The 27964-nt window shown below is 55.7% G+C and overlaps 3 protein-coding genes across 6 annotated transcripts; 1 reads left to right on the top strand and 2 right to left on the bottom strand.

Annotated features, from left to right (window-relative positions):
* Window positions 1–1279: 1279 nt before the first annotated feature.
* Window positions 1280–11161, top strand: KAT8 (lysine acetyltransferase 8). 2 transcript variants are annotated; one of them, XM_060119997.1, is made up of 11 exons: window positions 1280–1498; window positions 2813–2887; window positions 2968–3143; window positions 6770–6823; window positions 6925–7089; window positions 7859–7948; window positions 9630–9770; window positions 9868–9961; window positions 10056–10206; window positions 10357–10511; window positions 10791–11161. In XM_060119997.1, exons 1-11 carry the CDS (start codon window positions 1288–1290, stop codon window positions 10853–10855), a joined length of 1377 nt encoding a protein of 458 aa, XP_059975980.1. In that variant the 5' UTR covers window positions 1280–1287; the 3' UTR covers window positions 10856–11161. The 2 variants fall into 2 exon arrangements, with proteins under 2 accessions (XP_059975980.1, XP_059975981.1); XM_060119998.1 differs by lacking the exon at window positions 9630–9770.
* Window positions 11162–11837: 676 nt separating this feature from the next.
* On the bottom strand, window positions 11838–15312 carry PRSS8 (serine protease 8). The gene is made up of 6 exons (XM_060079205.1): window positions 15228–15312; window positions 14933–14950; window positions 13102–13264; window positions 12551–12822; window positions 12294–12460; window positions 11838–12161 (listed from the first exon to the last, which is right to left on the bottom strand). The coding sequence occupies exons 1-6, from the start codon at window positions 15310–15312 to the stop codon at window positions 11838–11840; spliced, it is 1029 nt and encodes a 342-aa protein (XP_059935188.1).
* A 1971-nt stretch (window positions 15313–17283) lies between these two features.
* On the bottom strand, window positions 17284–26466 carry PRSS36 (serine protease 36). 3 transcript variants are annotated; one of them, XM_060077794.1, is made up of 15 exons: window positions 26430–26466; window positions 26094–26129; window positions 25871–25906; window positions 25481–25643; window positions 24760–25040; window positions 24296–24462; window positions 22393–22642; window positions 22153–22282; window positions 21564–21820; window positions 21306–21469; window positions 20694–20931; window positions 20440–20581; window positions 19899–20164; window positions 19700–19821; window positions 17284–19436 (listed from the first exon to the last, which is right to left on the bottom strand). In XM_060077794.1, exons 1-15 carry the CDS (start codon window positions 26464–26466, stop codon window positions 19158–19160), a joined length of 2568 nt encoding a protein of 855 aa, XP_059933777.1. In that variant the 3' UTR covers window positions 17284–19157. The 3 variants fall into 3 exon arrangements, with proteins under 3 accessions (XP_059933777.1, XP_059933778.1, XP_059933779.1); XM_060077795.1 differs by having other exon boundaries at window positions 21321–21469; XM_060077796.1 differs by lacking the exon at window positions 19700–19821 and having other exon boundaries at window positions 20086–20164.
* Window positions 26467–27964: the final 1498 nt, after the last annotated feature.

Below are 27964 nucleotides of genomic sequence, written 5' to 3'. Positions count from 1 at the left end.
GTCTGTTTTCATCTCTTCTGAGGCAAAATAGCTCTATTAGCCTGAGGGGCAGTTTGCCAAACAAGCCTCTGGTGCTGGCTTTTGAAAGCCCATCAAAGGAAATATGAGCACAAAGAAGCAACAGAAAAAGATTCTAGGGGATCTGGGTGAATCATCTACATAGTTCTAGGGGTGGGTGGAGAGTGGGAAAAGGTACTACAGTTTTAATTTTTTTTTTCTTGCCTGATTTTTATTTCTTCTGTTTCACATGCTGCCAGACAACTGGCATTTACTGCTCCCTCCAAACTCCTTCATTCCCCAAAAGCCAAGTTACCAGCACTTCCCACTGCCATGCCTCACAAATACTTAAGACATTTCCTGATCTATAACCTCATCCTTAGGGCTTGAGCGTTACACTCCTCTTAGAATTGTTTCTAAGCCCAATAACCAAATTATAAGTCAAAGATGATTAAGAGAGGACAAAGGGAATGTTTGAGCACCTACCCTGTCTGGTATTGTGCAATACACTTGTTTTATATACATAAAAGATAAGTATATGGTTCAACCTTTTTATAGTTATATGGCTTATATATTTTAACCTTTAACGACACTCTGGGAATGGACGTGCTTGTACAACTTCCCCAGTGTAGGGGCAGAACCCAGGATTCCTCACTCAATAAGCCCCAGATGCTCTTCAGTATGTCCACTGCCTTTGGCTAGTTTCTGTTTAGGGGACCTGGTCCTTTCTTTACAAAGGCTTGATTCTGTGAGAGATTCACTGACTGTTCCAGGACACACATCCGTCCTGCTTCCCCCACCCCAACTGTCCTTTTCCCCAATCTCACAAGGAAGGCAATTTCTTCAGTCTTCAAAGACGGGAGACCCGTATTTGGCAGCGGAAGTGGGCGGCACGGGGATGGGTGTTAATCCCAAATTCATTGCCCTAAAGCCAGGCATACAGGGAGGCTGCTTTGGCTCTGCCCCGGTAAAGTGGGGGCAGCGCCCCCTGATCAGGCACCCGGACCTTTAAAAATATCGAGCTGAGGCATCACATCAGGAAAGCCTTTTTCCTCTCTTCAACTCTAGGGTGCAGCCATAGTTCCAAACGGAAAACAACTCCAGGGCAACCAGCACAGTCCACGTCAATCTGGCCCAGCGCCGCGGAGACCGTCGCACGAGCCAATGAGCTCCTGCTACGTAACAGAACCCCTCCCCCCTCCAGTCTGCCGCGGCATCCGCCACGAGTCGCTGACCCGGAGCTAAAGGCCCTGCGCGGCGCAGTATTCTGGCGTCACTTCCACTACAGCGATGGCGGCACAGGGAGCAGCCGCGGCGATTGCGGCGGCGACTTCAGGGGTCGCGGGGGAGGGCGAGCCCGGGCCCGGCGAGAATGTGGCGGTCGAGGGGACCTCCCCGTCCCCGGGCCGCGTCTCTCCGCCGACCCCGGCGCGTGGCGAGCCAGAAGTCACCGTGGAGATCGGAGAAACGTACCTGTGCCGGCGGCCGGATAGCACCTGGCGTGAGGGCGGGTCCCAGGGCCAGGGGGCGGGGTTTAAGGGCGGGGGCGGGGCCTAAGGGAGGAGAACGCGGACTTTCGGACTTGCCTGGGCGACGCCTACAACCCCCCCCCGCCCCGAGTTGGGCGTTCGCCAAGTTCTTCCTAATGTGTGTAGAGCTCCCAATCCACTTCTTTGCCCAGTCTTAGGCTTCATTCCCTTTTCTTGTTAACCTCCTTCCTCCATGGTCTCCCTTGTCTCTCTGACTCCACCTTCCATCCATCCCCTGCAGCCGCCAGCGGAGAGGACCTACCAGAACACAGAAGCGAGCTTCTCCTCCCTTCTATTGCTTTGCCTCATTTCCAAAATAAACCCCAAGTTCCTTAGAATGGCATTCATTTTTGTAACCTCTCTGTTTTTCAGCACCCCTAGTAAAGGCCATTGCCAGACCAGACCACGCTGTATGCTCTGAAGGCCATATGCCTTTTACCGCCTGTGCCCTCTGCTTGGAATGCCCTTTTTTCCCTTTCTCCTTGTTTAGCTGGCTAGCCCCAGTCATCCTTTTAGCATCATATCCCCTGTGATGCCATTCTTGACCCCCTTCAGGCAGACTGAGTCGTTCCCTTCTGTAAGTTCCCTTTCTGTATGAAGAAATGCAACATTTTCTTCGTACCTGAGCTATAATATATGTACCATTATGTTGTCATTGTCTGTCTATCTGTCTTCTATCAAAGTGGGAACTTCCGGAGGGCAGGACTGCTCATGATCCATCACTGTATTCAGCAGCAACCCAGCACAGGGCCAGACATGCAGTGGTTGCCTTCCTCGTTTATCGAATGGTCGGCTGTTTGTCAGGTGCTATACCGAAAGCTTTAGAGCCATTAATTCACCGTTTGAGGTGAGCACGGTTATCCTTATTTTACAGATGAAGATGCTGAGGCTCAGAAAGCCAAAATAACTTGTTCAGTTAAATATAGCTAGGAAGTGGGGCTGTCTGATTGCACAGCTAGCCCTCGTGACCCCTGAACAAATGAACGACTGAGTATAGTAAAAGAAACATTGAATTTGGAGCCAGATTTAAATTCAGTTAAGTATTAGCTCTTATCACTTTTCAAATAGGTGACCCTGGGTAAGCCTCATTTTCCTCGTCTCTAAAATAAGAATAACAGCCCAACCTGGCCCACCTCAGACAGTGATTGAAGGGAGTGGCAGATGTGAACAGGTGAGGTTAGCGTACATTTGGCCACAGAATCTGGGAAACTGCTCCTCAGTGTGAAGGATCACTCTGTTCCAGCCCTGTTTTCTTTCCTGGTGATCCTAGCCTTTTCCCTTCACAGATTCTGCTGAAGTGATCCAGTCTCGAGTGAACGATCAGGAGGGCCGAGAGGAATTCTATGTACACTATGTGGGCTGTGAGTGACGTGGGGTATCCAGGTCTGGTGTTGGGGGGGCAGGGGCGGAAGGGCAGCACCCTCATGGCCCATCCTCACAGTTAACCGGCGACTGGACGAATGGGTAGACAAGAACCGGCTGGCGTTGACCAAGACAGTGAAGGATGCCGTGCAGAAGAACTCAGAGAAGTACCTCAGCGAGCTGGCCGAGCAGCCTGAGCGAAAGATCACTCGCAACCAAAAGCGCAAGCATGACGAGATCAACCACGTGCAGAAGGTCCGGGCCCCTCCCCTTCCCCGGGGCCGCAGGAGGCTTAGCTGCCTCTGCTGACTCCCTTGGGTCCCAGTGCCAAAACCACAGTAGCTCCCATTTCTTAAGCTCCTACAGTGTGTAGGGGACTCTGTCTACTTCTTCTCAGGTATTCTTCACAGATGAGAAAACTGAGGCTCAGAGAGGTTGAGAGCTTGGCTACAGTCTTGTGGCAAGGAAATGACACAGCTGGGACTGGAACTCAGGCCTCTTGCACCTTTCATGCCCGCTCTTGGCTGTGCCACATTGACAGATGGACCTGAAGTCCAAAGGGGAGGAAGAGAATGAGTGATTTGGGGCACTTGCTATTGCCAAGCATTGTGCTGAGTGTTGTGCCTGTATAAGCTCATCAGATCCTCCCTAACAACTCAACACCACAGGGATAATTAGTTCTTACTGAGGAAAACAGGAAACAGGCTGAGAGAGGTTAAGTAACATGCCCAAGATCACACAGCTAGTAAAAGGGTGGGTTGAGATTAGAGTAATAATGGCAAACATTTATAGGCTTGTGAGCCACAGTATTAGGCTAAGTATTTCAGTATATGATCACAGTGAAGTTTCACAGCAACTCTGTGAGGTAAGCATTATATCCCCAGTTTACAAGGGAGGTACAGGTAGTTTTAGGAATCCAGTTAGAAATTAGATTGGCCAACTAGATTGTCCTACTTTGGGGCACAAGCTCTTTGCATCATTCTTGCCACTTTATTCTAAAACTTGGGTTCTTTTCACGAAGCTAGCCTGCCCTGGGGGGTTTCTATCCTCCCACTCTGAATCTTAGTTTCTGGATTTGTGAGATGGGGTGTGCACACAAGAGGAGGGTTTATGGAGCTCTCGAGGCACCCAGACGTTCATTATTTTCAACCAGTGCCAGTCCATCCTTCTGAGTGCTCGTCCTGGGCTTAGCAGCAATGGTTTGCAAACTGTGGGGCTGTTAGTAGATTGCCAAATTAGTTCAGTGGGGTTGTGACCATTTAAATTTCAAAAATGGAAGAACTAGGACAAGTTAGAAAATACCATAGTGCATTGTACTTTATTAAAGGTAAGTATTGTTTTAAGAAGCTTTTATCTCACATACAAATATATATATATGTATATACACAAACTTGACAGTTGGTTTACAGTGCTGTGATAAAAAAATTTGAAATACCTGAATTAGAAAGATCTCTCACTGGGAATTCCCTGGCAGTCCAATGGTTAGGACTCGGCACTTTCACTGTCATGGCCCGGGTTCAATCCCTGGTCAGGAACTAAGATCCTGCAAGCCACATGGCGTGGCCAAAAAAAAAGATCTCTCACCATCTAAGGCAGCACGGTCCACTGAATGTCCTGTGATAAATGGAAATGTTCTGCCTCTGTGCTGTCCGAAACAGTAGCCACTACCCATGTGTGGCTCTTGAGCACTTGAAATGTGTTTCATGTGAGTAAGAACTAAATTTTTTAATTTTATTAAAAGATTTTTTTTTTTGGCTGTGCTGCACGGCATGTGGGATCTTAGTTCCCTGACCAGGGATCGAATCCTTGTCCCCTGCATTGAAAGGCAGATTCTTTACCACTGGACCACCAGGGAAGTCCCAAGAATTAAACTTTATTTGAATGTAATGAACTTAAATTTAGGTAGCCACTTGTGGCTAGTGACTACCGGACAGCACAGGTCTAAGGTTTTCTTAGCTCCCCAGCCAGGTTGCGCTGGCACATTAAGTCACAAAGGTGTACCTCTAAGCTGGCAGTCAGCAGGGTGGTTGACAGTGGGCCAGTGGGGATAAAATCAAAGAACCAGTAACAGCGAGTTAACGATCAGCAAGGTTCTTCAGAGCCTAATTAATGTTTAATTCTAAATAAACTGCAGCATTTACAGAAAGTAGTGTTTTTGTAGTTCTTTAATGCATTTACAGAGGAGGATTGTTGTATGAGTTGGGAAATGTGTTTTAAAGAGGCATGTGAGGAGGAAAATCATCCTTCCCTCATCTTTGCAGGGGTTAGGTGTGGAGTTGGACAGGCGAGGGGCCCATGCCCAGCTGTGCTGGGTGCCAGTTCTGTGAGCTCACCTCTCTGTGCCTCAGTTTCCTCTTTCGTGCAGTGGAGAGAGTGAAGACTCCCATCTCAGGCTTGTTCTGAGTAATGCCTACGACGTAAGTGCTTAGTACTTGGAATAAGTGGCAGCTGGCTAGTCCCCGAGGGCCAGTGACCTCGCTTCTCCCTGCCTGTTTACTTCTCTGTAAAATAGAAGTAAGAACATTGTATCTCAGCGTTGCCAAAAGGGTTAAATGAGGCCATCCAGGCAAAGTGCTTTGTGGAAGGGGTTCTGGGTAAAAGACTGGCTCCTTCTCCCTTCTGAACTACAGGGCAAGGCTGCCATCTACTCTGGTGTAGGTCATAGGCCTACCTGCGTCCACTGTCAGGCTGGACTTGGTTCCTCCTTCAGCATCTGGCCTAGGAACAAGATGGGCTGTGAGTGCCACCTGACTTGTAGTCCCTGCCTTCCAAAGACTTGGAAAATGGGGGAAACCAAGAAGGAGGAGTCGGAGGGTACTGTTGTTGACCACTGAATTCCTGACTTGGGAACGAATGTATTCTGCATCGGAAGAATGCAGTCAGGCCTCCTGGGGGATTGTTGACCACACCTTCCCAGGGTGCTGGGCCTTGAAGGACAGGGAGAGCACAGCAAAAACAATTACACATGATCACTCGCCAGGTTCTGCCTCATCGTGCACTTGCCTGGCTCATGCTCGGTACCAGGCTGAGGAAGCATTTTCTGGCAGCTGTAGGAGAGGGAAGGACATTCAGGGTGGAAGGAACTGCATGTGCAAAAGCATGGAGGCCAGGAACAGGAGTGTCGATAGCAGAGCAGATCTCAGGGGGCTGAGACTGGGGGCTGGGAATTTACAGAGGCCTTGTCAACTATCCAGACCTGAGACGGTGGCAGTGGCTATTTGGTGTGGGACAGGGGAACCGGTGCCAGAGATGACAAGGAGGTAGAGCTAACAGGACATGGCCATTATTCGAATGCCAGGCTGAGAGAGGAGGAGGAGTCTTGAGAGCAGGCCTCTTATTGGTCTGGAGTAGTTGGACTGAAGGTGATGCTCCTAGTGAGATGGGGAACCCAGGAGGATGACCAGGTTTGCAGGGAGGAAAGGTTGAGTTCCTTTCTGGACACCTAGAGCCTGACGTGCCTGTGGGAGGGCCCTCTGGGAGTAGTCCCATGGGCAGGAAAGAGGTCCAGGCACACCGGGGAGTCCGCACCAGTTCCTGCTGTGGAAGCGGAAGACCAAGCCCATTATGTCATCTGTCTCACAACAACTGTGGCAGAGCTGGATTGATCACGTTGTACAGCTGAAGCTCTTACCAGCCCAAGAACTGGAACCAGGCCTCCTGATCCTAGCCCTGTTCATCAGGCAAAAGGTCCAAACTTGGGCATCAGGAGTGTCTGGGACGTATGGGTGGGTGGGCAGATGGGAGAGGAACTTGGACCAGTCCGCTCCGAAACCGGGTGAAACAGGTTTGCTAGACAGGAGGGAAGTGCTGGGTTCTGGGACGGGAGGGGTGGCCTGACCTCCACTTCTGTTCACCTGTGTCCACTGCTCTTTCTCACTCAGACCTATGCAGAGATGGACCCCACAACAGCAGCCTTGGAGAAGGAACATGAGGCAGTAAGTAGGGGAGGGGGTCCTAACTGGGGGCACCCCTTCCCTACGGCATCCCTTGCCCCGACCGAGCCATCCCCTGCCCTTCACTCCCACCTCGCCCACAGATCACCAAGGTGAAGTATGTGGACAAGATCCACATCGGGAACTACGAAATCGACGCCTGGTACTTCTCCCCGTTCCCTGAAGACTATGGGAAACAGCCCAAGCTCTGGCTCTGCGAGTACTGCCTCAAGTACATGAAATACGAGAAGAGCTACCGCTTCCACTTGGTGAGGCTGGGCCGGGCCGGGCCGGGCCGGGCCTGGTGAGTGCGGTGGTGGGCATAGAGGCTGAGGGCCGGCTGAGGCAGCGGCACTAGGCAAGGTCCAGAGCAGTTGAGTCCAAGGAAAAGCTGCCCCGGCTGGAGAGACCTGGATTCCAGGCCTGACTCTGCCTTTGCCGGAGTGACCTTGGCCAACTTGCTGACCCTCCCCAGACCCCAGTTTCCTCTTCTGTGGAATGGGGACCTTCTGGGGTCCCTTGCCCTCAGCACATGTTTATCAAGGCCAGTCCAGTGCCAGGTTCCCCTGTGGAAAAGAGGAAGTAAGCACAGCCCCGAGCCATGGGACCATGTGGTGCGGACAGACGGGAAGCTTTAATCCACACGGAGGACCTGCTGGGGCAGGGCAGTGGTGTGTTTCCCACAGGGTAGACACTGAGGCAAATGTATGTGGTTTGGGAAATGCCCTTGTCATGGGTGCCAGCCCTCCAGAGTCCTCCAGAGCCAGGCTGAGCTGGACTTAAAACCCGTCTCGCTGTGTGATGTTTGAGCCAGTTACTTAGCCAGTTACTGTGCCTCGGTTTCTCCGTCTGTAAAATAGCATGCGTCTCCTCAGATGGTTGGGAGGATTACTCGATGTAGGTAAAGGGTGGAGCCCGGGGTCTCCAGGTGGAGAGAAGCAGAGGCCTGCTGCAGGCCACACTCGGCGGGATGGGGCACCTAGCGGGGAGCCTTGGGGCCTCATACCTGTGCTTCCCCCTGCCCGTCCCCACCCCCAGGGCCAGTGCCAGTGGCGGCAGCCCCCGGGGAAGGAGATCTACCGCAAGAGCAACATCTCTGTGTACGAGGTGGACGGCAAAGACCACAAGGTGAGCCCCGGGGGGAGGCACTGTGGCAGGTGGGGGGACACGCTGGGCACCTCCCGACGATCCTCACGGGCGCCAAAGGGTAGAGGCCAGCCTTAGTGTGTGAAGAGGACTGCGGGCTTGTGCTCAGCCTGGCACTCGGCCTGTGGTTGGTGCATAGTCAACTCGTGGCCCTGTGGTGCCAGCCGCGAGTTCTGGGTTTCCCTTCTGTCCCTGAGGACTTGCCTTCTGATGGGGTAGCTTGGGGTGGCTTAGGTTCAGGCGATTTTGGAACCCAGAGTGGAGACTGTCTTGCCTCAGGCTGTTCTTAAAAACTGCTTTCTCTTTTTGCCTGAAGAAAAGGTGTTTGTTTTTCCTGGGTGTGAACTGCTTTGTGTGAGGTTTCCTGCCAGGGAGCTCTGTGGCTCAGACCGCTAAGTTCCTTGTTCCTGAAGGACTTTGTTGTGGCAGGGTGGGGCCTTTGGGGCCTGCTTTGCTGTCGTTGAAAACTTGACCCTTGCCTGGTCAATCTGGGAAGGTCTCCTAGGGAAGGCCAGTGGAGTATAAGATGCAGAGGCCTGGCTTCTGAGTGGCTCCTGGCTTCAAAGTCGCCCCGTCACTTCCTAGCTGACCTTGGACAAGTTACTTAAGGTCCTTTGTTCCTGTTTCCTCATCTTTAAGACAGGAGTCATGCTAATAGTTAACTAACAGGCTTGTTAGTGGAGTAAATGAGACAGCAAAGTCAAGTACTTAGCACAGTCCCTGGCATTGAATAGGGGCTTAGTAAACATGGGCCTCTGTCAGCCTTATGATAAGTAGCTTGGGAAATACCCATTCTTAGCCCCACCAGAGCCCCCTGCTCTGCCCTCCTGAGCATGAGTGGGGCTGGGGGCGGAAGGAGGGGCCCCAGCAGGAGATCTGGGTGTTCTTCCCAGTTCTGCCTTCCCCAGCTTTGGGTCCTCAGGCAAGCACTCCCCCCAACTGCCCCCCAGAGCCTCCGTTGCCTCCTAAGCAAAATGGGTCTAGCAGCGCTGGGCTCACACAATTGTTGAGTCAAACGAGAGTGGATTTTAAAGGTGTCCTTGATCTCTGCCATGAAACCAACCTCCAGGTCCCACTGGCCCTCCTGACATTGGTCTCTGTCCCGGTGTGGCTGAGTGGGCAGACAGCTCAGGCTGCAGAGTCAGGCTCAAGGTCGTCCATTCAGCAAACATTTACCAAGCTCCCAGCTTCACGCTTAGCCTTGAGCTAGGTGCTGAGGACACAGCTATGAAGAGTCAGAACTCATATAGCAGGTTGAGTCCTGCCCTAGTGCTCACCAGCCATGGGACCTTGAGCGAGCCACTGTCTCCTCTGAGCTTGTTTCCTGACCTGAAACAGAAGAGTTCGTGTCTGTGAAGATTGAGCTCCTCTTCAGCGCTCGGAAGCGGTAGCCATGACTGGTCCAGCTCTGCTGTTACCTCCTTGAGCGCGCATAGCTCTCTGATTTTCGGTTTCCCCATCCATCAGAACGTGACTCTAAGACTCCTTCCAATTCTAAACATGACTGTTCTGGTGAGGATCCCACTTCTCACCGTGCTGGCACTGGCTGCTGTCTGGAGCCTGGCACTTGCAGGGCAGGGCGGCAGCTCCTGCCCAGGCCTCCATGGGGCGAGGTGGAGTTACGCCTGCTCCCTGAGCCTGCTTCCACCTCGCGACCCCTCAGATTTACTGTCAGAACCTGTGTCTGCTGGCCAAGCTTTTCCTGGACCACAAGACATTGTACTTCGACGTGGAGCCATTCGTCTTTTACATTTTGACCGAGGTGGACAGGCAGGGAGCCCACATCGTCGGCTATTTCTCGAAGGTGCTGGGTTGGGAAGCCCGGGTTGAGGGAGAGGGGGAGAATGAACCTGAAGCAGGGGCTGAGCCTCTGCAGAGGTCCTGACCACCCACCCCTACAGGAAAAGGAGTCACCAGATGGGAACAACGTGGCCTGCATCCTGACCCTGCCCCCCTACCAGCGCCGTGGCTATGGAAAGTTCCTCATTGCTTTCAGTGAGTGGTTCCCGGCCTGTCCAGGAAGGGCAGCTGTGGTGAGGGGTGCCAGGGCAGGGTGGGTCCTCAGTTTCCTCATTTCCACTGTTGCCAGGTTATGAGCTGTCCAAGCTGGAGAGCACAGTAGGCTCCCCTGAGAAGCCACTGTCTGACCTGGGCAAGCTCAGCTACCGCAGCTACTGGTCCTGGGTCCTTCTGGAGATCCTGCGAGACTTCCGGGGCACACTGTCCATCAAGGACCTTAGGTAAGGGAGGCCCCTGGAACCCTCAAGAGGGAGGGACTCTCCTAAGATTGGCCGTGATGCCATCAAACTGTCTCCTTGTCCCCTTTTGCTGTCCCAGCCAAACCCCACAAGGGAGCTCTCTCCAGCATCTGCTCTAATCCCTTTCTGCAGCCAGATGACGAGCATCACCCAGAATGACATCATCAGCACCCTCCAGTCCCTCAACATGGTCAAGTACTGGAAGGGCCAGCATGTGATCTGTGTCACACCCAAGCTGGTGGAGGAACACCTCAAAAGTGCCCAGTATAAGAAACCACCCATAACAGGTGGGTGGAGTCTGCCCAGGGTGTGTGTGTGGTGGGGGGGGTGGGGGGGTAGATGTAAGGACTGCCGTGAACCAAGGCCTCTGTTTTGCTGTCATCGGATCCCCAGCCAGTCTGACCAGCTCCCAGGACCGAAGCCTGGGGCAGCCCCCTCCCCAGGACTCAGTCTGCCCCTGTTCTCACCTCGAGGTGAAACCTGGCCTGGGCCCAGGGCAGAGCAGCCAGTGTGAGCGGCCTGGCCTGGAGGCCCAGTCCTGCCTCTCATGCCTCTTCTCCCCACAGTGGACTCTGTCTGCCTCAAGTGGGCACCCCCCAAGCACAAGCAAGTCAAACTCTCCAAGAAGTGAGTGTCCTGTGCCCCTGCTGCTGGACCTGTGCCTCCTTGCACCCCAGCCTGTAAATATGTACAGACCTGTTTCGTCATTTTGTTGTTGTTGTTACGCGGGCCTCTCATTGTTGGGGCCCCTCCCGTTGCGGAGCACAGGCTCCGGACGCGCAGGCTCAGCGGCCATGGCTCACGGGCCTAGCTGCTCCACGGCATGTGGGATCTTCCCGGACCGGGGCATGAACCCGTGTCCCCTGCATTGGCAGGCGGACTCTCAACCACTGCGCCACCAGGGAAGCCCTCGTCATTTTTTTAATAAAGTAAGTTCTGCCAGTGGCTCTGGACTTTGGAGGTGTGAGGAAGAGGCCCAGAGCGGATGGACCTCATTTCACGTCACACACACACGGCCAGTTGTGCTCAGAACATTTTACTCCATCTCGCTCCGTCTAACCCCGTACACCAGGTGCAAGTCGGGGCCCAGTTCCGGTGGGGGCTCAGTCCTCCGGAGTCCAGGAGTCGGGGCTCAGGGGGGCGTGGCAGCCAGTGAGGCAAGAGGGGGGCCCTTTCTGTCCTTGAAAGCATGCTGCCCAGAGGCAGCCCCAGCCCAGAAAACAGTGAGAGGGTGAAATGATGGGGCTCATCAGGCAGAGCAGGTGAGGTGCTACAGCCAGCCTTTCAGCAGCAGGCATCTGGACAGTCTTCTAGAAACAGGTGGGGAGCCGGGGCCCAATGTCATAGCTGAGGGTCCTTGGGGGCTCCATAGGAGCCCAACCGATAGGCTTGTGGACAGCAGATGGAGATGACCAGAGTTTCTAGCCAGTGGACTCTTAGGCAGTAAACTCCTGTGGTGGAGGTTACAGCTCAAAGGTCAGGATGGTGCTTTGAACTCCCACAGGGTCCCGGGAGGAAGGAGTGGCTCAAAGTCAGGCATCCTGGGAGCAGGCGTGTGCCCTTGGGTGTGATGTGGAGGTCCCGGAAGCAAGTCAGCTCCCAGGGTGAGTAGCTCAGTGGTTGTGCTGTGGGCGGAGGAGGCCCAGGGTCAGGCCTAGTGGCAGCAGAAGGAGGGGTCTCACCAAGCCTGGGGCTGGGGCAGAGTTGAAGGCCCCGTAGTTGCTGCAGAGGTTGCCATCAGGCTGGGACTCCTGGATTTGGGGCACCACCTGAGGCTGGAGCTCTGCCACTTTGTGGTGAATCCAGGAGGCATAGCTGGAGGTCAGAGTATACACACCGGGCCTGTTGGGGGCCCCACAGGCATCACCCCAGCTTACGATGCCTGCCAGGTACCAGCGGCCCCCCACTGGGCAGGAGAGTGGGCCCCCAGAGTCACCCTGAGGAGAAAATCCACACAGCAGCTGTCAGGACCAGACCCCAGGCCTCCAACCATCCGTGCCAGCCCCACTGAGCCCTCATCTCCCAAGGCACGCCTGTCTCATCTTTTCCCCTGGACCCCCCGCATTTACCTGGCAGGCGTCCTTGCCCCCGTTCACATAGCCAGCGCACACCATGTCCTGCTGGATAAAGTGGGGCTCCTCGGGCTTGGCGTTGATATTGTACAGGCAGTTACAGGTCTCACGACTGATCAGTGGCACCTCAAGTTGCTGCATTGTCTTGGGGGCCTGTAGGCTCACTGTGGGGGCAAAAGATGCTTACCCAGGGCATCCTACCCTGCGTCGGCTCCCTCCGTGCCTCTAGACGTCAGCACCCACCTCACCCTCACCTGAGGGGGCCACGTGGCCCCATCCCGTGACAGTGCACTGGAGACCATTGGGGAAGGAGGCGTTGGCGGCGGGGAGGCAGATGGGCTGGATGTAGCGAGAGAAGGTGACAGAGCGGCTGAGCTGGAGGAGTGCGATGTCACCCATGGAGCCCTCCTGGAGGTAGCTGGGGTGGGAAATGACCTGCGCCACCGTGCGGACCTTGGTGTCAGAGCTGTAGTAGTTCAGCTTGTGGGCCCCCAGCTTTACCTCGTAGTCCTCTGTGTGGTGCTCCCTGCAGGCAGAGGGGCGAAGGCTGGGACCCGAGAGACTGGGATCCCATTGCCTTGTGGCATCCAACCTCCGTTCCTGACCTTTCAGGGTCCACCCTGCATCCTAGTTTTATCCTGTGACCTGTGACCTCTGGCCTTCACTCCTGACGGATCCTTACAGACTTTATTGATATCCCTAGATACAACCCAAGAACCTCCAACCTCTGACCTACACTGATCCTTGAACTTTGACCTCCAGCCCACTTTCGACTTCCCCGCCCTGCCCCCTACCCAGCTGGTACCTTGGGAAGCAGTGAGCAGCCGACAGCACCCACTGCTCAGACAGGAGAGAGCCGCCACACACGTGGGCACCGTTGTAGCTGATGCTGACCTGCCAGGGCCACTGGCCGTGGGCTGAATCGCTACCACCTGTGATACGTGCTTGGGGGACCACGCCGCAGGAGGCTGCCCAGGGAGGAAAGGGAGGGAGGGGGTCAGGTCCTCGGGGTCCCCCAAACCACATCCTTGACCCTGCCACTCCCGACATAGCCCAGGAGGTCTGGTTTGGAGCTTGGGGAGTGAGTTCACAGAAACCAGCCACCCTGTGTCCCCATCCCATGGCTCACCAGTCACGGTCAGTTCTGCCCGCCCCCGCTACCCTCGACCCAGTGCTTAGTTAAGGTCTCATCCAGCTTCTGTCCTCACCGGCCTTCCTGCCTTCCATCTGCTCCACTCCTTACTAATCTGGCCAGGTCATACCCCCGCTTAAATCCTTCCCTGGCCCTCACTGCCCTTACGAGAGACTCTAGATCTTCCATGGCACAGCCATCCCTCTGGACACCCTGTCACAGCGGGCCACACACTTGTTCACCTCCAGACCTTGGCTTATTCAGGTCACTCTGCCTAGAATGCCTTTCCTCATCCCTACTTCGCTCAGCAAACTGCTATTTGCCTATGGAGAGGGTTCAAATTCTCAGTCCCTCTGTAGCCTGCCCTGACCCTGCTGGCTGAGTGAGGCGACACTTCAGAGCTCCCGAGGTCCGTGCTTCCCAGACGTGGCTGTTCCACGTTATGACGGTGTCTGCTTCAACCAGCCAACCTGGGCGTTCCCTAGGGGCAGGGACAAGGGCAGATCCCCATGTCCCCAGCACCCAGCACAGGGCTGGGCACATGGATGGAGTCGTGGATCTGTGTTGAGCAAACGAAGGGAACAGCCGGGCTCCCAGGGTGTGAATGTCTAGTTTCCAGGACAGCCCCACCCCCGCAGAGGCCGCTGTTTGGAGCAGGACCCAAGTGCCCTTCACAAAGTCACCTGCTCAGAAGCAGGGAAAACCACCCAGTGAGGCTCCTCCCCCTCTCCTTGTAAAAAGGACAATAGAGACCAGCAGTTCAAGCAACGCCAGGCCCCAAAGGGGCTTTCACTTCCTTAATCTTCCAGACTCTTCATTGCAGCCCCAGGAGAGGGACAGAGTCAACTTCATTTTTTAAAAAAAAGTTTTGTTTTTGACCGCACTTATGGCATGCGGGACCTTAGTTCCCTGACCAGGGATCGAACCCGTGCTCCCTGCATTGGAAGCGCAGAGTCTTAACCACTGGACCACCAGGGAATCCCCAGAATCAACTTCATTTTATTTTATTTTATTTTTGCCACACCACACGGCCTGTGGGATCCTAGTTCCCCAACCCGGGGGCCCTCGGCAGTGAAAATGCGGAGTCCCAACCGGTGGACCCCCAGGGAACTCCCTCAACTTCATTTTAGAGGTGAGGGAACTGGCATTCGAGACACAGCCAGTACATGGTGAAGCCGGGATTGCCAAGGAGATGGATCCTTGGTTTGTTTCCCTCAAAACAACCCACGTTTGGAGTCAGACCTGGGTTTAAATCCCAGCTCTGCCACTTACTGGCTGTGTGCTCTTGGGCAAGTCATTTCTCTGCCCCTCAGTTTCTTAATCCAAAGAACGAGGGCTGTAATCCTCGCCTCCCAGAGCTACTGGGGGACCTAAATAAGACAACAGGCGTGAACGAGACGGCCTTGCAGAGAGAGGGTCAGGCACTCAAACGCCCCAGGGAAATCTGAACCCGTGGCCCCTCCCCCTCCCCTTCCCCTCCCCCCACTTCCCCGGCGAGCCTCACCTTCAGCCCCAACGGCTCCTGGAGGGAAAGAGAAAGAGGGAGGGGTAAGCAGGGAAGTCTCAAGTGCCCAGACGCCCCCTTACCTGCTGCTTCTCCAGAGGGCTGGCCTCTGCCAGGAAGCCAAAGCTGAGGGGAGAGGCCAAGAGCCAGGGAGGCTGAAGCTGGGGGTTCTTGAGCCCAGAATAAGGGATGTGCCCCAGAAAAGGGTTATACCCTCGGCCCCGGTGCACTACCGGCCGCCCTCCTCCCCGCCTCCCCACCCCGTGCTCCACACTCCCCACCCCCACACACTCACCCATCTCATTCCGGAATAATCCAAGCAAAAGCAGAGTGGCCAGAGCCTCCAGCCACCTAGGCCCCAGGCCTGCCCTCTGGGCCATGACCCAGGACCAGGGGCCCTGGGAAGACACCAGGCACCCAAAGGAAGGGACCTCAGGCTGGGGTTCAAAGGCAAGATCCAGGTGGCAGGACCAGAGGGAAGCGGGAGCAGGTGTCCAAGACGGCTTCGAAGGCAGGCAGCGGGCTCAGAGTAAACGCCGGGGTCTCCGCAGCCGGCAGTGAGGACGAGTCTCCAGCACGGCCTGGGTACACAGCAGATCTTCCTTCCAGAGTGGCAGCTCCTGGGAAAGGACATCTACCTGCCGGCCCCTCCCCTGGCCCCGCCCTCCCTGCTCAGCTCAGCCGGCCTCTCTCGTTGCCAAAGTCCTGAGTCCTCTCAGACCCCTAGGCTGGTGTGTGTGTGGGGTGGGGGGGGGGGCGGAGTTGGGTTGAGCAGCCCCAGGCAGGGCTGGAAACCCGGATGGCTGGATTCCTGACCCAGCGGCTCTCGGTCCCAGGTCTTTCAGGTCTCCACGACCAGTTATGCCCCCAGGGCCCGGGCTGGCCTGTGTTACCGTGGGGGCCACAGCTGCTTCTCCCACCGTTCTGCCTGAGGCCTGGCATCTGAGCCTAGGACAGCCAGGCCCGCCCCCGGGCTGGGGCCTCTTCAGGTCCTTCTGTGGAGCCTGCAGCCTCATCTTCACGTGGTGAGGTGAGGTGAGCATGTCTGGTGGTGCAAGTCATTCCACAAATACTTACTGAGTGCCTAATATGTTCCAGGCACAGGAGACAAAGTGGACACTGTCCCTGCCTTCCCTGAGCTCATGGTGAAGTTGGGGTGACAGTCTTGAATCATATAATGACAAGCAATTATGGAATAATTTCAAGCTACGAACTGTGATGGAGAAAGAAGAATGCGGGCTCTGGGAGCCACTTACAGGAGCCTGACCTAGGCTGGCATCAAGAAGGGCTCCTCAAGGAGGTGCCTTTAGAACTGAGACCTAAAGGGATTATGAAAAGGTGTTAACAAGGCAAAGATGGGGAAGGGTGGTCCAGGTGAATCGTCCTCAGAAGGAGGGCGCAGGTGGCCTAGGTTCAGGGAAAGGAGGCCCATGTGCCTGGGTTGGGGGTCAGGAGCTTCCTCTGTGAGTGTATGAATCTGGGCAATTGGGAAAGTGTGTTGGCTTCAAGCTTTAGAAAAACAGAGCCCCACTTGTCCACCTACCTTCCATAAGACTAGGTGTCTGGACCTCTGAGCCAGGACTTCAGGGCCCAGGCTGGAGGGCAGGGAATTCCTGGAATGGGAAAGGGGACAAGACCGACTCGGGGGACTTCCCTGGTGGCGCAGTGGTTAAGAATCCGCCTGCCAATGCAGGAGACACGGGCTCGAGCCCTGGTCCGGGAAGATCCCACGTGCCGCGGAGCAACTAAGCCCGTGCGCCACAACTACTGAGCCTGCACTCTACAGCCCGCAAGCCACAACTACTGAGCCTGCGCTCTAGAGCCCGCGAACCACAACTACTGAAGCCCGCGCGCCTACAGCCCGTGCTCCGCAACAAGAGAAGCACCAGAACGAGTAGCCCGTGCACCGCAACGAAGAGTAGTCCCCACTCAATGCAATCAGAGAAAACCCGCGCGCAGCAACGAAGACCCAATGCAGCCATAAATAAATTAAGTAAATACATTTCTGAAAAAAAAAAAAAAAAGACTGACTCAGGAAGGGGTCTAAGCTGGGGTGGAGGGGGAAGACCCTGAACACTGTGGGTGGGTTTGGGTAGAAGACAGGGTATATTAAATGTTTGTGGGGGATGACATACGAGTGACTGACGGGGTATGGGTGATCTTGGGTGGCCTCAGCCTGCAGTGGCTTGAAGCAGGATTTCCGTTCTCTGGCCATAGACTGAAGTCAGGCCGTGGCAGTGAGAGCGCTGAATCCTAGCCACTAGACCACCAGGGACCAGTGGCCAGTGACAAGGCCCTGTCCCGTCAGCTGTGTAGAAATGAATTTCCACAAAGAGACGGAAAGTAGTGAAACAAGTAAAGTGTTTATTAGGAGGAAAAAGGGTATGTGTGGATAGACACACGGGTGGACTCAGAGAGTCGCGACCTCGTGGGTAGTCTGAATCACTTATATGGGGCATTTCTTCCAGGTTTCCTTTGGCCAATCATCTTGCTTTCTCTGCCTCTGAGTCTGTACTTGGTTTACCTCAGGGTCCTCCCACGTGTGCGTGAGCAACTCTTAGCCAAGACGGATTCTAGCAAAGAGGTCTATGGATAGGTTGGCATCACTTACTGTGGGGTGGCACCCCCTACTTTGACCTCTGAGGAGCCTTTCTGCGCATGTATAGTTGGGAAGGTCTCCTTGACCTCCAGAACGAGAAATATATGGTCTCTTATCTGGGCGGGGCTTAGCGCCTCCTCCTCTTCATCTTGGAGTATCTGCCCACAGGGGACAAACTCCAGCTACTCAGCCTGAGGCCCATCAATCTCCTGCCTCATGGAGAGCAGGTAGGGGTGTATGTCCCTGTGGAGATAGATGCAGGGGAATATTCTCTTTGGGTTCTGGCAGCTGAAGATAAGCCAGGCCCGGGAATTCCCTGGCTGTCCAGTGGCTAGGACTCTGTGTTCCACTGCAGGGGGCAGGGGTTCGAGCCCTGGTCAGGGAACTAAGATCCTGCATGCCATGCAGTGCGACCAAAAAAAAAAAAGAAAAACGATTAGCCAGGGCCTTTAAGAACCTCTGCCCATCTTCTCAATCTCCCAAGAACTTCCAGCTTCCCTGTAAGGTCCCCCCTCCCCAACCTTCTGCCTACTCAACTCAGAGGTGGTGACCCCAGCCCCAGAGGTGACCCCTCTGCCACCCTCAGCATCTGGTTTCCACCCCAAGCACCCCTCCTGCCCCGGATGGGTCTCCCTTTGCCCTTATTCTTTGCTAGAACCTCCTCTATGACTTGTTCCTGATCCCCAGTCCATGTGTTCCCGATCCCCAGTCCATGTGTTCCCCACCACATTGGGAGCACTTCATGGGCTTGTCAAGGCCCGAGCCTTGCCGGGACTTAGCAATTAGCAGGGAACGTGGTTGAATGAATGCAGGGAGGCGCACTGGTAAGTGGGGGTGGGCGGAGGTAGTGAGATGTACATACAGGGGACTCTTGATGGGGCCCAAACCCTGGGGGCACTGGGCAGGATGTGGTGGACCCTTGAACGGTACAAGTGTCATGTGTGTGTACTGGGGACACTGGAGGTGAACACTCTGGGGCACCATTCATCAGGGTATGTGTATGGGGGAGGCTCCGTGCGGGTACAGGATATGGCAGACAGACCCTGGATTCCCAGACTCCTGGACCCTTCCTCTGACCCTCACCCTCAGTCCTTCTTGCTCTGGGGGGAGGGGCAGCAGGGTCCAAGAGAGCTAGGGCTGAGGTGTCCAGCAGGTGCGTGCTGGGGATGCTGATTCCACTGGGGAGGTAACACACACCCAGCTGGCCACTCGACCTCCCCCGCCCTGGGGCAGGAATGAGGGACAGATGCCACATTATCAGGGATACATTTTCTGGGAGCCCAAGGCCTGACTCACAGAGGCTCAGGAGGGAGAGGCCCGCTCCCTGGAGCTTCCCCGGGTCCCTCAGCCAGCCCCCAGCAATGCCACAAGGCCACGCGTGTCTCTGTTTACAACTTTGTGGTCCGCTGGCTCCCCCTGCCCTCAAGCATGCCAGGGCCCAAAATAGCTGGGCACTGAGGCCCAATTGTCTGAAGCCGCTGCAGTCTAGGTGGGTGGGGCGCTCTGGAGGTTCTGGGTAAGGGAACAGAGCCGGTTGGGCCACATTCCAGCCCCACCAGGTGGGAAGTAGAGGGCTGGAGGGGGTGGGGGAGGTGAAGGGGAGGTGGCCCAGGGACCCAGGCCCCCTCAGCCCTGGATCAGGAGGGTCAGTAGCAGCAGGAAAAGAGCAGCTCGAGGGGAACCTGAGGCCCTGGCCATGTCAGGGGGACAGAGGTCACCGCCTTCTGGGAGCCAGTGGGGGAAGCCACTGGGGGGCAGGAAATGCACCTCCCCCACTGTCTGGGAGATCCAGGTCTCTTCGGGTGCGATGGCGGCAAATAGCTCCCTGCTGCCTCGAATAGCCATGCCCACGAGGACCCAGGAGCCTTCCTCAGTCTGGCACAGGAGCGGAGGTGCTGAGGTCACCTGCAGCATGAGAGCCAAGACCAAAAGGGTCTCTTACCCTTCCTTCTGGTCCCCTGCCCCTTCTAGGGCCCAGACACAAAGCACAGCTTGTCTCCATCCTCAGGCAGCTTGGCCCCTGGTCTCTCTCAAGGTTCAGCCAGGAAGCACTGCTTCCTTCTATCTGAGACCCAGCACCCAAGAATTCCAACCCTGCCCTCTCCCTGGTGTCCAGCTGCCCAGCACTGCCTCTCCCCTGCCTGGACCAGGATACCCAGGCTCCGTACCTCACACCTGTCCTCCTGCCCCTCTGCATACAGGACACAGAGAGTTCCAGGGGGCAGAATGCCCTGATAGAGGCAGTGACAGAGTCGTGGTGTCAAGATGGAGACAGCAGCAGCCACAGGGACTAGAGAGAGGAAGGAAGGTTGTCCCAGGGATTCTGGTGTCCAGCCACTTCTCACCCCCAGGACCCAGGGCTCTCACCTCGGTCCTGGGGGTCCTTCCAGCCCAGCACCCAGCAGCTGGCCCCCAGGGGAGTACCCCCTGGGTGAAGGCAGATGGGCAAGGCTGATGGGGAGGGCTCCACCCGGGAGCTCAGCTCCAGGAGGGCCAGGGGTGGCCGAAGTCCCAGGTGCCGGGGCAGGCGGATGCTGATGACCAGCCGGGATACCTGGTGACTCTGTGGGAGGGGGCTGGCCCCAGCCCGGCCCAGGTACACTTCAATATAAGGCACTGTGGTAGAGCCCAGCCTGTTGGAACAAGGTCCAGTGTCACTTCCTGTTCCCCTCATTGCTGATAAAGTCCTTCCCAGTCCAGGGGAAAGGGTGGAATGAATCTCCAGGGTCATTCCACTAACTCCTTCATTCATTATTCCTCCTTCCAAATCTCTCTTCTGTCTCAAAACACGTCGCAGCAATTACCCTGTGCTATAAAAGCCCTAAAAGGAGAACAAACCTCTATTGAAAGAGTCCTTTGGCCCATCTTCCAATTTTTCCCACTTGCCAGGGAGATGGGTGAGACCCACCTGAGAATACAGTGAGTGGCTGCCAGGACCCAGCCTGGGGCCACGAGGATCCCAGTGCAGACTCGCTCTCCAGCTACATGCACCTCTGCCAGCCAGGGCCACAGGACCCCCATCAGAGCCGGCTCTGGCCGCAGTCCACAGGCTAGGGAGAGGAGGCGACTCCCTCAGTGGGGGCCCAACAGCTGACCCCCAAAGCCCCTACCATGGATCTAAGCACTCCCAGGAGCCCCTAAGCCCCAAAGGCACCTCCTCACCGCCATGCTCTGTGTGAGGGGGACAAGTTTGTGTCTCAGTCTCCTCCCCCTCAGGGCCCCAGTCCCAGGCCAGCTGGTCCTCCAGGTAGGCTCCCCGAGTCACATGGCTGATCCATGGGCCGTGGGTCTGCAGCGGGTAGAAGGCTCTGGGACGCAGGCAGTCATTGGGTAAGTCTCTGATTCCAGCCAGGAACCAGGTCCCCTCTTCCCGGCATAGAAGGCTCCAATGAGAGTAGTTCTGCAGCGAGAGAGTGTGTGTGTTACCAGCCTCTACGTGTGTGCCAGTTGATGAGGGGATGCCAAAGGTCCCGGGGCTTTCCTGGACGCCACACTCTCGCGTACTCGGACGTAACAAATCCCACCTCCTCCAAGCCAGGCTCCAATACAAATCTGTGTAATAAGTCGGCCCTCAGTTTAGGATTCTCTTTAAACCTAGAGGTAGTGAAAAGGCCCGGCGGGTCTCGCTGCCCCTCCCCAAAGTCCTTCTGGCCCCGCCTTAACCCCGCCTCCGTCCCCAGATCGCCGAGCCCAGTTCCTGTCTCTCTCAGGCCTCGCCCCCAGTCTGCCCCTCCCTCCCACTCAGACCCATGGGCCCCTCCCCCTGCCGCTCACCCAGCAGCGGCCCGCCACCTCCTCCTCCTGGTAGGCGGGGCAGAGAGCTTGAGGCGGCTCTCCCGGCGGCGGCACTGACTCCCCCTGGCGGCCGTACAGGCAATGACACCACCAGACGCCCAACAGCTCCGCCTCAAGCAGCGAACCGGCTCCGGGCACTGGTTCTGGAAGAGAAAGGGAGGAGGCCTGCGCTGCGGTGGTGTCCGTCCCGGCTCCGCCCCCACCCCCACCCCCGGCCCGAGCCGGGCCCCTGCTCACCCGTGTGGCCCCAGCGAGCCAGGCGGCAGCGGCTCCCGGGCAGGAAATAGTGTTCTGGGTGGGGTAGGCATACTGGCCGCGGGGCCGCGCTCAGGTTCACGGGTGCGCGCAGCTGCAGCAGCGCCAGGTTCGAGGCGTCGTCCCACGAGGCGTTCTCGTGCGGCACGAGGCGTGCCACCCGCTCCGCGCGCGGGCGCGAGGGCAGCATCACGCGCCAGTTGTCCAGGTCGTGGGGTGGGAGGTCTGAGCTGATGCGGCTGCGGGATGGGGAGACTGGGGATGTGGGCTGGATCCCGATGCTCGGCTCTAAACCTCCACCCGTGGCTTAGACTCTGGATCTCCAGGCAGGATTCTGCATCCCGGACCTGAGACAACCCCCCCAACCCAATCCTGGGTCGAATTCGTATTACCCCTCTATTCGCCCCAGAGAGACTAGGACCCCGATTTTTGAGGTGGATCATACACCTCCCAATGGTACCCCACTCCCCTACCCCTATCCTACCCAGGGGAAGGGGTGGGCCAGTTAGATAGTGTCTCAGACTGATGGGGGAAGGGGCAAGAATCTGCCTGAGACTGGGTTTTCACTCACCCCGGAAAGCAGCTGGCAGGTGCCAAGACCCAGCTTTCAGACACCAGTGCCCCATAGCAGGGTCTGGATCCTGGGACCATCACCTGGGCTTCCCAGGGCCAGGCCCCTGGCCTCGGGGCCTTCCCGCACTCTGAGGGGTGAGAGGCTTGAGTGAGGGGGCTTCCTGAACCCCAGGCAATTTCCACCTGAACTCAAATCTCCCAGATCCAGCTGACATCCAGGGGTCCTGCCCCAGCTCACCTGGCAGGGCGATGGTGCAGTTCTCATCCGTGGGCTCGGGGAGACCTGACTGGGGCTCCGGGGACTGGGTGGGAAAGGCAGGGCCAGGCTCTGAGCCCAACACCTGTTCCCTTATCCATGCCTCATAGGGAGCCACAGCAGTGAAGACTCCAGGGCGGTTCCTCCGTCCACAGCCAAAGCCAAAGCTGGTGATTCCCGCCTGGAACCATCGGCCACCTTCCTCGCAGACCAGGGGTCCCCCAGAGTCTCCCTGATGATAGATGACTTAGTGTCATGGGATCAGCCCAGAGACCCACCAGCTTATACCGGACCACCTCGCAAAGGTTCTACACTTCTTCTGGTTGGCCCTACATACAGCCACCTTCTCCTAGAAACCTTTGCTGGCTGTGCCTTGTCCTCTGTAATCCCTACAACTCTAACCAGAAGAAAGCCTTGTAAAGCAGAAAGGCTGATGAGCAGTCAAAGCCAGGAGCACCAAGCTAACGCATTAAAGGCCATGCCAGAGAGGCCTGCAGGTCTCACTCACAGCCAATGATTCTTGTTCAATAAATAGTTCAAACAAACCGTGCCTTTGATTTCTAAGTTGTTAGAATTCCTTGTTAAATTGTTAAAGTAAACCAGAGATGCCAGCATTCAGGAGGAAAAGGCTGTTGGAAATAGGCTATTAGAAAAGCAGCAAGAAGGGACAGTTTGAAGGCAAGTAAGGAGGAAGAACTACCAGGAACAGACACTAAAACAAGGGTTCTGGGGCAATTTAATGCTGGGGCATTGTCCCTAAGATATCACTATATTCCAGGTTAGGCACCTCTGTGACCCCAGGAGGGTTACAAAGAAGGTGCAGAATCATCTAGAATTGTGCTGTCCAATATGGTAGATACTAGCCCCATGTGGCTATTTGAATTAGTTAAAACTAAATAAAATTAAAATTCAATTCCTTGATCACACTAGCCACCTTTCAAATGTTCAATAGCCAGTGTGGCTAGTGACTATCATACCAGACAATGCAGATAGAAAAGATTTCCATCATCATAGGAAGTTTTATTCGACAGCACTGGTCTAGAGGAAGTTGAATCGTTGGCAGTCTTGTTCAAGAAGGCAGGGATTATGTCCCTAGGTCCTGGAACTTCATAACTGGGAAGGACCCTGAAAACCATCTAGCCTGAATCCCCAGCACCACCATGCATGCTTGAGTGCCCTCAAAGCTCTGTGCCATTGGAGGAACATTTCTGGGGAAAATGGTTAAAATATATCATGTTTTGGCCTTCAGCAGGTTATCTGGAAAATTCCCTTCTGTGAAGGATTAATTCATTTTAAAAAATAACTATTTGTTGAGTATCTACTAAGTAATAGGTGCTGTGCTATAGGCTAGGATATGGGATAATAATATAATGATAATAATAGTAATAATAATAGCTAATACTTATTTAGCTCTTACTAAGGACCACACACTGTTCTAAATGTTTTTTACATGTACAAATTTATTTATCATGATGATTAAATAAATCATATGATGATTTATTTAATCATCATAACCTCCCGACAAGTAACACTTCCATCCCCATCTTCCAGATGAGAAAATCTGCACAGAGAGAGGTCAAATAACTTGGCCAAGGCTATACAGCTAATAAGTGGTGGCACTGAGCTTCTAACCAGGCTAACACTCCAGAGTCTGGCATGTGACCACTGTGCTATACTGCCATCGATAATAGTGCCCATTTGTTGAGCCCCAAGTTCTGTCCATTTGTAATCTTCACATCGATCCCATCCACTGGCAACCTTGCCCTCTTTTTGCAGATGGGGTTCAGAAATATGAGAGAGATGGGATTTGTCTGTTACTCATACTGCTTCCTATTGGTGAGGACTCTGCCTGGCCCTTCAGGCAGGTGCAGGGGCCTCCCCTCACCTGGCAGGTGTCCCTGCGGCCCTCTGGGTAGCCAGCACACAGCATCCCTGGCAATAGCTGGAAAGTGAGATTGAAGGGACCAGGCCGGCTGTAGAGACACTGACAGGCAGCTTCTCCCAGCAACCTTAGCTCCACTTCTTGTAGCACCCAGGGGAGAGGCAGGGGGTCTGTGGGCAGAACCAGAGAAGAAATGCTGTGAGTCAGGAATGCAGCCCCCTGTTCCCCAGGGCTCAGCTTGGTCCCCTCCAGCTGCCTCCTGGATATCTTTATCTCTGCGCCCACCACATCCCAAACCAATGTCCCTTCCTGCTCCTCTCCGCTCTTCTTCCTACAGCCTCATCTCAGGAACGGCCCCGTCAAGCGTCCAGTGCGGGCTGCCCTGGGGCCCCACCTGGTACCCTCCACCTCACCAATAACCCACTTCCTGAGACGCACCCCCCCGCCCCCGCCCCCACCCCACTCACCGGCCTCCTGGATGTCCCCCCAGCCCGTGGCCCAGCAGGCGGTGCCGTGAGCAAAGCGGTGCGAGGCGCGGGGCAGGCAGACGGGACGCACGGTGGGGCCCAGCCTGGCGGGAGAGGCCAGGCGCAGCAGGGCCAAGTCGGCACCCCTTTCCACGCCGCTGTAGTTGTCCGGCACCAGGATGGCGGACACCGCGCGGACGTGCGCGCCGTCCAGGGGCCCGTCCTGGGAGTGCACGCCCAGCACTACCGACCACTCGGCCGCGGGCTCCAAGGTCCCGTTCCTGCGCCAAGGCCAAGGCCGGGGTGGGGTTAGGTGGACCGCATGGAGGGGGCAGGCCTCGTGGGGCTGGGGACTTGGAACCAGGATGAAGGTGGGGTCAGCGGGAAGCCAGGAGGGGCGGAATCCGATCCAGATTCGGGGCTGGGGCGATCGAGGTTGAGACAGACTTCTGAAAGGGGGAGGAGCGGTTGCGATTTGGAGGTGCTTGATGGGGGGCTTTGGAAAGGTGGAATTCAGACTCGGATATTTGGTGGAGTGGTGGGCGGAGTCTGCTGGCGGCCTCACCACACTCCGAACCTGGATACCCCGCAGAGCACTTAGCTTCAGGAGGGCCGGGAGGCGGGGGTAGCTGGGCTTCAATTTAGCCTGAGTCCGCGGGACCCAGCTGCGGGGCGGGCTTGGCTTTTGAAAGAAAGGGGCTGGACGTGGGCGAATACTCACGTCACGAAACAGTGAGCGGCCGAGAGGACCCAGGAGGGGGCGATGAGGGAGCCCCCGCAGATGTGGCCCCCGCCCTGATGCAGGCTCACCTGCCACGGCCAGGTGCCCGGCTGCGCGTCTGAGCCCCCCATGATTCGGGCAGAGGGCTCAGGGCGACCGCAGTCTGCAATGGGATACCGTGGAGGTCATCACCTGCCCCTGTCCCCCAAGCCAGAGGCCCAGGTAACTCAGGGCAAAGCCCCATCCCCCAATCCACTTCAGTTTGCCCCCGAACAGGGAACAAAGAGAACCTGGGCACTTCTAAGCTTCTGATCATTTCCACCTCCCTCATCTCTTAGCCAGCTTTAACCTCCTTTAAGATCTGAGGACCAGCCCCCCACCCTTCCTTACCCAGATCTTCAGGTTCTTCTTGGGTAGGACTGAGAGCTGGGAGTCACAGGATAAAAAGAGGAAGATATTGGTGACATCCAGCCCTTGACAATGCCCAGCTGCCATCTTCCTACTTTCCTCTTCCCCAATTCGCTGCCCTCTCAGCCGCCCTGCCAGCACCCATGCTACCCCTCCCATCTTTTCTGCCTCTGTGGGTGATATTCACCTAGTCCAGCTGCCTTACCTGAGTCCTGGAAGGCTCCTGGGATGGGGCTTATGGCTGGAAAGATGGAGGCAGGAAGAGGCTGGAGACCTATTCTCACAACACGCCCTCCCTGACCCCCTCCCCCCAAGCTTTACAGGTTCTCCATCCCCCCATGGCACCCAGGCCTCCTTTCCTCCTCCTCTCATATGCTATTCCTTCCCCTCCCGACGCCTCTCTCCCACCTTCGCTGATGTCCTCCTCCCCTGCCTCCTCTGACACCCCACTCCCCAGGCAGACCCCTGGAGTCCCGCTTTCCAGCTCCCCAGAGGTTAGAAGCCAGGCCCCTTACAACCATGCCCTGTCCCCTGAGGTTACCAAGGATGGCAAGTGGGAGAAGCAGGTGCTGGGACATGGTACATTTGAGTCAGCTGGAGGCACAGAGATGGGTGAAGATCTGCTCCCGGCCACAGCTCTGTCTGCCTAGGCAGCCCGTGACTCCTGATGGTCCCAGGGACAGCCCCACCCTCCCTGGCTGGAGCCCATCTCTGGGAATCTGAGTGGATCTGGGGCTAGAAGGAGGAAGTAGGGAGCCTGAAGTCCCCACCCAGAGCCCTGTGCGCGTCTCACGTCTCTAGAGGCCCTGTGTGGGTGTTGGGGGCAGGTGTCCTTGCTCCAGGACACTTACTGGGTGGGAGAACCCACAAAGGTGGAAGGAGAGGACAGCCAGGGGCTGGGAGGCCAAAGTTCTGGGTCCTTGGTGAGGCAGGGCTGCAGGTCAGCAGTGGCCCTTGGGACAGAGAAAGTGGCCCCTCAGTGGCGTGACTCACCTGAGACTTCACCTCTCTTTGGGGTGTGGCTACCCCGATGGCTTGGCCTTTTCTTCTCACACAGCTCTGGTTACTGGAGTTGCTGGCCAGGTCTGGGACGGGAGCCCTAGGGAATTCAATCCCATCCCAACAAAAGGATCACAGATTCCGGCAGGTTGGGCAGGACATAGGATTCTGGGAGGGGGCTGGGCAGGCTGGTAAGGCCGAGAAAGACTCCACCCTTCTTTGTGTTAGCGTAAGTACTCTCAGTTGTTTTGCCACTTACTCTGTGTGACCTTAGGAAAGTCACTCAACCCATCAGTATATTCAGTAGGAGTCTACCTAAGAAATATGGTGCCTCGAAGAGGAATTGAGGAGAGTTTAATGAAGGAACTATTTACAGAGGTGTAGGCAGGGAACAGGGAAACCGACAGGGATGGTGAAGCACCCGGGGGCTAGCAGTAACAGAGAGGCAAAGAGAGGGAGCAGATACTGGAACCGGGAAAGAGAGAGCTGGGCTGTAGGAGAGGGCCAGCCAACAGGAGTGCCTTCAATGGAGGAAGGCAACCTTTATCAACCTGTAGCTCAGCAGGGAGGGAGCTGGGAAAGAAAAGTCCCTATCTCACTCTTCTCCTACTCTCTGATCACCTGCCAGCTCCTCCCATCATCTGAAACCTACCAGAAGTCAGAGTGCAAGGGAGCCCATGATGTGGTCCATAAAGGTCACCCTTTGGGGGAACAGATCAGGATGGAGAAATGTGGGGAATGGAAATGGAGGGTCAAACAAAAAGTATCCACACAAATATATCTATTTTCTTATCAATAACATAAGCTAATAATAACAATACTCTATTAGTCCAGTTTCCCTAGAAAACAGAGGCCTAGGCAAAGCCTACATGCTGTTTCTTTTTTGGGAAGTACAATCCCAGGGCAGCAAGAGTAAAGGAAAATAAGTGATCAGGGAGAGAGGAAATGCAAATACAGAGACCCAAGAATTGATTGACTGGATTCAGCTGATATGTTGTTAACCTTAGCTAGTCCGTGGCAGGAAATGAAGGTCAACGTGGTCGTGTGAATATTACTAAAGGGAAACCTCACTGAAAT

Source organism: Mesoplodon densirostris, chromosome 16 (genome assembly GCF_025265405.1).
Source record: "Mesoplodon densirostris isolate mMesDen1 chromosome 16, mMesDen1 primary haplotype, whole genome shotgun sequence".
Lineage (NCBI taxonomy): Eukaryota > Metazoa > Chordata > Mammalia > Artiodactyla > Ziphiidae > Mesoplodon > Mesoplodon densirostris.
Note: the sequence above shows the minus strand (reverse complement) of the source record. Positions and strands in the feature narration are given on the sequence as shown.